Source organism: Carassius carassius, chromosome 14 (genome assembly GCF_963082965.1).
Source record: "Carassius carassius chromosome 14, fCarCar2.1, whole genome shotgun sequence".
Taxonomy (NCBI): domain Eukaryota; kingdom Metazoa; phylum Chordata; class Actinopteri; order Cypriniformes; family Cyprinidae; genus Carassius; species Carassius carassius.
The window spans coordinates 10,171,682-10,183,188 of NC_081768.1; the positions used below are offsets into that span (position 1 = coordinate 10,171,682).

General features: G+C 36.2%; 1 protein-coding gene across 1 annotated transcript; it reads right to left on the reverse strand.

Annotated features, from left to right (window-relative positions):
* Nucleotides 1–383: 383 nt before the first annotated feature.
* Nucleotides 384–3,099, reverse strand: cfl1l (cofilin 1 (non-muscle), like). Its single transcript, XM_059565979.1, has 4 exons — nucleotides 2,918–3,099; nucleotides 1,554–1,849; nucleotides 966–1,042; nucleotides 384–832 (listed from the first exon to the last, which is right to left on the reverse strand). The coding sequence occupies exons 1-4, from the start codon at nucleotides 2,918–2,920 to the stop codon at nucleotides 720–722; spliced, it is 489 nt and encodes a 162-aa protein (XP_059421962.1). The 5' UTR covers nucleotides 2,921–3,099; the 3' UTR covers nucleotides 384–719.
* Nucleotides 3,100–11,507: the final 8,408 nt, after the last annotated feature.

Here is an 11,507-nt window from a genome sequence, read left to right on the forward strand (position 1 = left end):
TCACATCTGTTTTGATGAAGAAACAAACTAATTTACATCTTGGATGGCCGGAGGGTGAGTAAATATTAATTTTGGGTGAACTAATCTTTTAAAATTCATACCATTTCGTTAACCGGGTTTGAAAATACCAGGTTGTCTTTTTAATAGCATTTAGCTGTGAACTTAAGAAGGAATGTTGTATTATGCTAGAAATATTGACAGAAATCTGTATTTGGTATAGTTTTTTTTTCTTTCTCATATCAATATTAAATAGAATATAGTTTATTTTTTATACAGTAGATTTAGAATTAGAAAATACAGAAACATTTCATAATACCTAACATGGTCGTAACTTTTTGGTATCTTTTGTACAATTTCAAGTTAATCAAGAAACGCATTAAAAGTTTTTGAAAGTCACAAGATTTTATTTTTCAAGTACACAGTTGCTTTAGGTTACACAGTCCCATTGTGATTTCTAACACAGGATTTTTGCTGTCATTATACTATATTTGATGGTTTGTTACTAAAAAAGTGTTTTTTTAATAATGATCATTAATTGTAAATGGATAAATATGAGTTGTTAACACTTGTGCAGAAGACAAATACTGGTTCCAATGAAATACAAAGTTAACTAGCATACTTGGAAAAAAAAAAATATATTATTATTTGGTCAAATTTTTCATTTTGACTAACAGACTTGATAAGGGGGCTGTTGGGTCATTGGTCTGATTAGTCTAATTTTACACAGGGATCCCCTCCAAAGATTTTACTGTATCCTTTCCACCAAGTTTCTCCACAAGACATGATACCTCTCTGTCTGTAGGTTCATTAATTTGCCACTCAAATTTCAAACCTATAGGGAAAAAGCACAGGTTATCTTTATTCCAACGCAATTTTATAGAAAATGAAAACTAATGTATACACTTCAAAGCGCTTTACAAATAAATTAAAATATTAATTGTAACATTAAAAGGACAATAACCAACCTGGCATTTTGGCTTTAAGAGCAGCCTTTGAGCTTGCATAGACCATTTTGCTCTTTAAGGAGGCGGTTTCAGGGGCACTGTGGAATAAATAAACACACAAGTGAGATGGTGAAAATAAAAGTAGGGAAAACTCCTGTCGTAATGGCTGCTGCTTACAGAATGCATTTTGTGTTCCATTATTCTGCCTTCTAAATGTTTTTCAATGAAAACATGCACTACATTGATGTCTTTGGCCATTGAATAAAATAAATTGTACATTGGCTCACTTTTTTATTATGAGCCAATCTTACATATCCATGTTTGTTTCTGCTGGATGCTCAAATTCTCACCAAAAATCAACTTGAAATGCCACCAATAAGCATGTATTGCCAAAGGAAGCATAGATTAGGCTACATTGGGATTTTTTTAGCCCATTCCTAGGAGACATTTTTGTCAAAGCTTAAATATGTCCACTTATTCTAAAATGAGTTAATTGAAAATGGCATTATTTACACTTGAGATATTTTTAGTACAACCAAACAGTCAAATGGAACACAAGCCATCACATGACTGCAAAATATTGATCAGTGAGATGCAAAAGCCTCATACGATAAGATGAAGACAAGGTCCTCCTTCACGCTCTCCTTGCTCACATAAGAGCAGTCGTACAGGGCATAGCGGCACTCATCGGTGGGAAGCTTACTGAGGATCTTCTTTAAGACATCCGTTTTCCCCACATCTTTGACTTTCAGGCAGTTTGCGTCATCCACTATGATGCTCTTTTGGTCTTTGCTCAAACACATGACCAGAAGTTTTAACCTTTCCCCTGCCTCAGTTCCCGCTTGACGCACCCGGATTAAATCATAATTACGTACCACCTCATCACTGATGGCTACACCTGAGGCCTGGGTGACATGGGAAAGAATAATGAAAAAACATGCAGAAGTGATAACTATACAATTGGACTGTTAAGATGGCATTTTCTTCCATCCAGGTGACTTTGAGGAAAACATAAAGCGGATCATTGTATGAACCTCATAAAATTATCTTTATTAGATTAGGCAGACCTTTGACTACCTCTAAATACATTTTATTATTTTTTTAATCTACATTCCATAGGTATTTCCCATCTTTATAACTGCTTTAGTTTAAGATATGATGTGAAAATCTGAACTGCCTTCACATTCCATTCCTTTACAAACAAGTCGAAACAAGAAGCTGAGTTACACCTTAAAACACTCTGGTGTGAGGAAACTCAGCAATGTCTCGGAATAACTTTTTGGTAACACTTCCCATTACAGTGTAGCTGTTTTACATTTTAGTTTTACATGCATGCTACAATAGTGTGATTTTTCCAATTTAATAGACCTAGTCAGACTTTCAGCTCACCCAGGAACCCATATTACTGCATTATCTAATGCTTAAAAGATTAGAAGTTAGAAAGTCAAGAAATAGTAATAATATTATTAAATCTTAAGTTCTATATACTATATTATATTATATCTTCTCATGGACCCCCCTGGAGTAGCTTGGTGGAAATATAAATAAACAATTCTCTACAAAAGCATTACAATGATTTTAAAGGGAAACATAAGAATAAAGGGAATAGCATAAACAGTAATGAATTTTCCGCCCATTTTCATCAACATGTCAATAAGCTTGTAGTACTGTTTTTAACTAAAAATTAAATGGATCCACCATCACCTTTTTCCTTCACTAGGTCATTAAGATTAGTTAATGATTCGCTTGCTTTTTTTCAATAAATAAATGACATGTAGTTTCTTATTCAGTAAGAGGCCATAAACATCGCAGGAATTAGCATAATGCTGAAAAAGTAGAATTTACCATGGCACACTGTAGCACATGTACATAATGCAACTGCATTGCTTGAACACGAACCAGTTTTTACGAAATGCTTGAACAGCATGCAAAATGTACACTGAAAATAAAACTGCCCAAGTCTGAGGACTTACCATGGCTGACGCTTGCTCTGAGACGGAGGAAAGTAGTATGTAATTGCGCTGCACAGTAAAGGAGTGTCTCAGCAGGGCAGGGTTCTGAACACACCTTCTTCAGAACAAACCGTTCCTGAATGACCTGACTTTCTACTTGCTGTCCGCAACTGCAAACACTACTAAGTACAGGTTGATTGATTTAAATATCCTGTTGTCGGCCGAATCCGATTATTTATATTTTGTGCTTATGATAAGGAAGCCATAAAAGTGATGGTTTATGGCACACGTAAATGCTTATGTGAGTCAAGATGCAGTTTGGAGTTGGAGACTGAACAAAACAGCCTTATAAGGAAAACAGAGTCTGACAAAAAACCCTTATTTGGTGAGAGGGTCACAAATATTACGTTAACACGAATGGAAGGATCCAGGTGTAAAAATGATCGACACATGACGTATAATCAAGATGATTATAAAAGACCAGCAAATTAATGTAGCCTATAATGTTAGCAATGTTCCATGATCAGAGTAGCCTCAACTCCTATAACGCGATTCTTCAGGACCATTTTTGAATTTCGGGTACAAATATAGCCTAAATGTTGGCTATTTATTATGTTGTTAAATGTTTGTCTGATCATGTGTTACTAAATCATCAAGTCACGATATGAACTGTATTCAAATTCAAATATTATATTTGGACCTTAAAATTAACTAAAGATAATAAACGAAATGTTTTACAGAAAGTGGCCCACTTTACCCGAGTTCACCATGTATATATATATATATATAGTGAACTCTTACCATGTAACATTACAAAAAGGGAAACTTTCGTATAGGGGTATGAGTGGGCACGGTTGTAATGAGGGGCAGTCGCAACATGGCTTATTTCTTCAATCAGGAAGGAGCAGTTTTGTGTTACAGTGATGATATTCATACTGCACATGCTCAACCCCTCATTCTTCCTGGATGAAATCAAGCACATGTAGCCATCATTTTCATGGTAAAAAAGTATTTTTTTAATCATCAGATTTTTTTGTCATACTGAGTTGTTCACGTGAAGCATTTTAAAAACATGATTTATATCTGTTTTATTATCTTCTAATAGGCATAACTAGCCTGTGTCAAAGATATTGTGTCAAGCTAATATACCAAGCTTTATCACAGCTGTCAGTGTAGACAGCTGTTGCAGCCGTCCCAACATGCTGTCCCTTACCACAACAGTGATATAAAAGCTTGCCATAACATTACATAATTGTAATTTTATGGATTAATAAAAAAACCCTTTCAATAGTTGGGTATTTCTCCTATTTTAAGTAAAAGTGGACTCATTTCCTTCACTCTCACCCTCTCTTTGTCTTACACACATGCATGCATCACACACGCACACTTATAAAGTCAATTACATAAAATAGTAGATTTGTCTAATTTTAATTTTAAAAGTAAGACTGATTACCACTTGGTTAACTGCTAGTTGGTCAAACTAGCTCTTAAGACAGATTCTTAAAATAGTGGCAATGTTCATGCAATGGCCTCAGTTCAGTAACCTTTCAAAGATGTTAACTGAAGTAGGCTCTTATTAAATTTCAGTGTCTTGATTCTGATTAAATTAATATTTTTTAGTTCAAATGTATTGTAATGATTGACCAAGACATGGTTGTTTTCTTGAAAATGTTTTTTTCCCATTTATGTTTGTTTTTATACAGCCAATTTAACTTATTAAAGACCATATCTGTGCACAAATAAAATAAAGAAATTGCTAAATTATTACATTATTACACTTTAATAAATGTTGCAACTGTTGTTGGGACATGCAATGGTCCAGAAGACAATCACTGATACCCTTTACAAAGAGAGTAAGTCACAGAAGGTCATTACTGAAAGGGGTGGCTGTTCACTGAGTGCTGTATCAAAGCATATTAAATGCAAAGTTGACTGGAAGGACGAAATTGGTTAGAAAAAGGTGCACAAGCAACAGGGATGACCACAAGTTTGAGAATACTGTCGAACAAAGCCGATCTCTTGGGAGAGCTTCACAAGCAGTGGACTGAAGCTGGAGTCAGCGCATCAAAAGTCACCACACTCAGACATCTTCAGGAAAAGGGCTACCAAGCAACCTCAGAAGAATCTTAACCTGGGCTAAGGAGAAAAAGTTATTTTTTCAGAAGAAAATAAATTTAGCATTTCATTTGGAAATCAAGGTGTGGAGTCTGGAGAAAGACTGGAGAGGCACAGAATCCAAGCTGCTTGAAGTCCAGGGTGAAGTTTCTAAAATCATTGATGATTTGGGGAGCTGTGATGTCTGCTGGTGTTGGTCCATTGTGTTTTATCAAGTCCAAAGTCAATGCAGCCATCTACCAGGAGATTTTGGAGCACTTCATGCTTCCATCTGCTGACAAGCTTTATGGAGATGCTGATTTCCTTTTCCAGCAGTACTTTAGCACCTGCCCACAGTGCCAAAATCACTTCCAAGTGGTTTGCTGACCATGATATTACTGTGCCTGATTGGCCAGCCAACATGTGTGATTTGAACCCCATATGGAATCTATGGGATATTTTTAAAAGAAAGATTAAAAAAATGTCTATCCAACAATGAAGGCTCAATAGTGACACACTCTTGCAGTTTAAATCTAGATTAAAGACCCATCTCTTTAACCTGGTTTACACATAACCTAATAATATGCTTTTAATATCCAAATCCGTTAAAGGATTTTTAGGCTGCATTAATTAGGTAAACCGGAACCGGGAACACTTCCCATAACATCTGATGTACCTGTTACATCATTAGAAGAATGGCATCTACGCTAATATTAGTCTGTTTCTCTTTTATTCTGAGGTCACCGTAGCCACCAGATCTAGTCTGTATCCAGATCAAAGGGTCACTGCAGTCACGTGGATCCAGTACGTATCCAGACCAGATGGTGGATCGGAAAGGACCTCTACATCCCTGAAAGACAGCGGAGACCAGGACAACTAGAGCCCCAGATACAGATCCCCTGTAAAGACCTTGTCTCAGATGACCACCAGGACAAGACCACAGGAAACAGATGATTCTTCTGCACAATCTGACTTTGCGGCAGCCTGGAATTGAACTGCTGGTTTCATCTGGTCAGAGGAGAACTGGCCCCCCAACTGAGCCTGGTTTCTCCCAAGGTTTTTTTCTCCATTCTGTCACTGATGGAGTTTTGGTTCCTTGCCGCCGTCGCCTCTGGCTTGCTTAGTTGGGGTCACTTCATCTACAGCGATATCGTTGACTTGATTGCAAATAAATGCACAGACACTATTTAAACTGAACAGAGATGACATCACTGAATTCAATGATGAACTGCCTTTAACTGTCATTTTGCATTATTGAAACACTGTTTTCCTAATGAATGTTGTTCAGTTGCTTTGATGCAATGTATTTTGTTTAAAGCGCTATATAAATAAAGGTGACTTGACTTGACTTGACCCAGCAGTGCCACAGGCTGATTGCTTCCATGCCACACCTCACTGAAGCTTGAATTTGTGCTAAAGGAGCCCGGCCAACTATTGAGTGCATTAGTGAACATACTTTAAAGAACGTGAACTTTTTTTGCTTTGCAAATCCTTTGATTGATTTTAGGAAATATTCTGATAGTTTGAGATACTGGATTATTGACTTTCAGGAGCTGTAAGCTCCAATCATTAAAATAAAATATATATATATAAAATGATATGTTTTACTTTACATGTAATGAATCTATAATATATTAAAGTTTCACTTTTAAAATGTTAGAAAAAAAAACTTTTCACAATATTTTACACATTTTTTTGATGCACCTGTATAAAAACAGTGTGTACCGTATTTTCCGCACTATAAGGCGCACCTTCAATAAATGGCCTATTTTAGAACTGTTTTCATATATATAGGGCGTACCGGATTATAAAGCGCATAGAATAGAAGATACTGCAGTCAAACGTTTGACTGGGTTTGCGTTATGCATCCACTAGATGGAGCAGTGCTAAAGGGAATGTCAACATTATGACAGAGCGCCTTGATCCATATCAGAGACAGTTATATAAGTGAAGATGACATACGGCCAATTATGGTGACCCATACTCAGAACTCGTGCTCTGCTTTTAACCCATCCAAAGTGCACACACACAGAAGTGAACACACACACACACACTGTGAACACACACCCGGAGCAGTGGGCAGACATTTATGCTGCAGCGCCCGGGGAGCAGTTGGGGGTTCGGTGCCTTGCTCAAGGGCACCTAAGTCGTGGTATTGAAGGTGAAGAGAACACTGTACATGCACTCCCCCCACCTACAATTCCTGCCGGCCCGAGACTCAAACTCACAACCCTTTGATTGCGAGTCCGACTCTCTAACCATTAGGCACGACTTCCCTAGGGCACTCCGGATTAAAAAGCGCACTGTCGTTTTTTGAGAAAATAAAAGGCTTTTAATATATATATATATATTTCGTCCACTTTTCGTTTTCGTCCACTAGGGGGTAAAGTTGAGTCTTATTTTGGCCACAACTTTCTCTGTGTTTGAGCTAATGGTAGGGATGGGATGGTATGAAAATTTAATATCACGATTATAGTGACTAAAATTATCACGATTATCAATATTATCACGGTTTTGTTGAAACGAGATGAAAGTGTTCAAAAATAGTTGATGCTCACACTGAAAACATTTCAGCAAGTTTTATATTTAATAATCAACAAACAACTAATAAAACAAGCAACTCTATGCAATTAATTTAAAGAAAGATTAAATTCTGTGGCATTTCCTTCCTTACAATGAAAAGTGTAGAAGGATAGAAAAGCATAGAAAAGTCACTGACTTTCGCCATTCCTTCTCGAAAAAACCCAAAAAAACATTGTGCGCTGCGCTTGCGTCAGACTGTTGCTGGCTGGACATGATTTAATAGCGAGTTATTAAAACCGCGATAATCAAACACAATTTTAATGATAATTCATTTTTAAACGATATTACTAACCTTCAGCACATTTTATCACGGTTATCGATAAAACCGGTTATCGTCCCATCCCTAGCTAATGGAATGATTTTTGGTGACAAATCTTATTTTGACCCACACAAATCTTATTTTTGAATGCTTTGAAATTTTTCAAAAACTAAGCCTTTTTTTGCACAGGCCTATCTAAAGGGTTAATGGTCCCATAACAAATTTTACCTCTTCCCAACAGGGAAAACCACCAACAATCAAGAATGTCACACACACACAAACACTATAATTTGCTGTAATACTCCATATAACTCCATATACAAGCCAGAAACTAAGCCTTTTTTTGCACAGGCCTATCTAAAGGGTTAATGGTCCCACCTAGTGATCAACTGTAAAAACAACAAATTTTACCTCTTCCCAAAAGGGAAAACCACAAACAATCAAGAATGCAGAATTATATGGTGTCATGGCTTTGCAATCAAAAAACAGCCACGAACAGTAAATGAGGGAGAAAAAATTAAAATCTAATGCTGCAAAAAAACTAAAAATGTTGCTACTAATCTTTGACATGCCCAAGACTGTTATAAAAAGTACAAAAAAAAATTATATTGAAAATAAGTCATTTTGTGTGTCCCCCCCCCCAAATCAGTGACATCATTTATGAACTTGGCAATTAAAAAGTTAAAATCTTGGATTTTTTAAAACATTTGGTAGTTTTGATCAGGAATGAAGTTGATTAACAGATTTATATATATATGTAAATAAATATATATATATATATATATATATATATATATATACAGTACAGAACAAAAGTTTGTACACACCTTCTCATTCAAAGAGTTTTCTTTATTTTCATGACTATGAAAATCGTAGAGTCACACTGAAGGCATCAAGGGCTATTTGACCAAGAAGGAGAGTGATGGGGTGCTGCGCCAGATGACCTGGCCTCCACAGTCACCGGACCTGAACCCAATCGAGATGGTTTAGGGGCGAGCTGGACCACAGACAGAAGGCAAAAGGGCCAACAAGTGCTAAGCATCTCTCGGGGAACTCCTTCAAGACTGTTGGAAGAGCATTTCAGGTGACTACCTCTTGAAGCTCATCAAGAGAATGCCAAGAGTTTGCAAAGCAGTAATCAAAGCAAAAGGTGGCTACTTTGAAGAACCTAGAATATGACATATTTTCAGTTGTTTCACCCTTTTTTGTTATGTATATAATTCCATATATAATTCCACATGTGTTAATTCATAGTTTTGATGCCTTCAGTGTGAATCTACAATTTTCATAGTCATGAAAATAAAGAAAACTCTTTGAATGAGAAGGTGTGTCCAAACTGTACTGTACTGTATATATATATATATATATATATATACACACACACACACACACACACATATAAAAGCGCAGGAGTAACGCCAGGGAAGGAACTGAGAATCTGGAGGAAGAGAGGCAGAGAGGGAGCAAGAAAAGAAACCAAATAACAGAAACTAAACTGCACTTGGAGCCTTGGAAAACAGGACAAGTCGTAACACGGCGAAACCAAAAGTAGGTAATGAGCGAAGCGTTAGCGTGTGCAGACAACAACGGTCTGACACAAAAGGGTCTCGAATAGAGGGAGAAATTGACTCGAGGGACAAACTAGCAGCACACTGGTGTGATATCCAAAGCAGTAACCACACAGACAGCGAGCATATGTTGATCTGTCAAATCAAAACCCATGTGCTCACAACAATGAACACATAAAAGACAAAGACAAACAACAGCAGACCAGACTGAAGTCATGACAAACAGAGTGATTAACAGAGCCCAAAAAATGACATTTTCTGTCTGACTCTGAATCTTTTGAAATAGTTTTTAAATGTTAAAATGGTTAAGGTTTTCTTTTGGAGTCTTTCATTTTTTAAATTCTCTGTAGCTATAATTTGAAGATTTTTCTTTGGCCGGACCTTTATCCGAAATTATAAAACAAATTTACATACATTTATAAAACGAACCTTGCATAAATTAAAACACAACACATAGGAAGAACCCGTTACAAATAGACAGCTTAACAGAGAATACAAATTACACATTATTGAAATTATTTATTTGTTTGTGTGGAGAGGCGAAGTTAGGGCCCATGAGATTTCATCGAACACTGGAAAAATGTAACTGAAAACACAGAATTAAAAATGAATATATTCTTTAAAACTAGATTTTTTAAGCTTTTTTTTTTTGAGTGATTAATATATATTTATTTTGCTCTGTAAGTTTAGAGGGAGCGACAGCACACAAACTCTGTCTAAGGGCTCAAAGTTCATGCTGTATGAAAAGGAACAGTTGTTTCTGATATGTTGGAAATATTTTTATTGAGTTTTGTTATCAACACAAAAACAGCACATATTTAGCTAATTTAGAGGGGATACATAGAGCAATAAAAGTGACAAAAATCAATACTAAGCAACAATAAAAATGTATCCGCTAGATAGCGCTATCACACCGCTATAAAAACAGCACTGAACCCAAATTGAATGTAAGGGAATGTAAAAGTCCTAGCTCATCCAGGACTGGTACCTTCTTTTTGTGAGGTGTCAGGGCTACCCACTGAGTATTTTTCTGTTTGTTCGGTCGTTATGTTTTGTATCTTGTTTTGTTTGGGAGAGGTGAGGATACAGCCCAAAATAGAGATTTAAACATTTCAAAATTAGGAATAAGGGATTAAGGACAGAATAAAAAAATAAAAAGGCTTTTCTTTAATGGTGTTTTTTCTTATTTTTTAAGCATTTTATTTTTAAAGCATTTTATTTTATTATTTTGTTTTATGATATTTTTTCATAAATGTGCTCTATTTCATAAATTTGATTATATTGTCTCAAGTAGATTCCACATGAAAACTACCACTGAAATCATACCAAGAGTTATGTATATACGCCATCAGATTGACATTTCAGATTTAAGATAAATTATATTTAGCAAAGTACCAAACTAAAGGAAAATCAAAACTGAGTCTACCATAGAAAAATGAATAAAGAACAAAACTCGCAAAGATCCCTGTATAATTGTACTTAAATTGTATTAACCAGTGGTGTTCAACTCCATTCCTGACCCACAGGAGACACTGAAAGCAGTGGGTCCCCAGACATTATTCTACACAAGAGAAAAGGAAAAATATCACAAATAGTCAGAAGAGGGCAGTATAGCCCACCCAGTAATCCTTAAATTTCAGCGCATTTAAATGGAAGTTTTTTGGTGGTTACAGTAAAGTTACATTTAAGACAATGCACTCCAAAAGACAAAATGATAAAATTTGCATTTAAATGATATATGTAGCCTATTTAAGATCGGTTGTTTTCACTGGTCTATATAATCTATATAATTAGGCTATTATAGATCAGTGGTATTTTTATCCACCATTCCCACCTGAGCCAGGACAAACTTCCTGTTAGTAGTTTATGTTTTCCCCGTGCTTGTGTGGGTTTCCTCCGGGTGCTCCGGTTTCCCCCACAAAAGACTTGAAATACAGGTAAATTGGGCTTAGTGGGTGAATGTGTGTGTGTGTGTGTGTGTGTTTGTGAATAGGTGATTGAGTGTGTCCCAGCACTGGGGTTGCATGAGTTAGTGTACTCTCAGTGCTTGGTTGTGGCAGGATGGGCATCTGGTGTAAAACATGCCAAAAGTTGTGCGGATCACTCA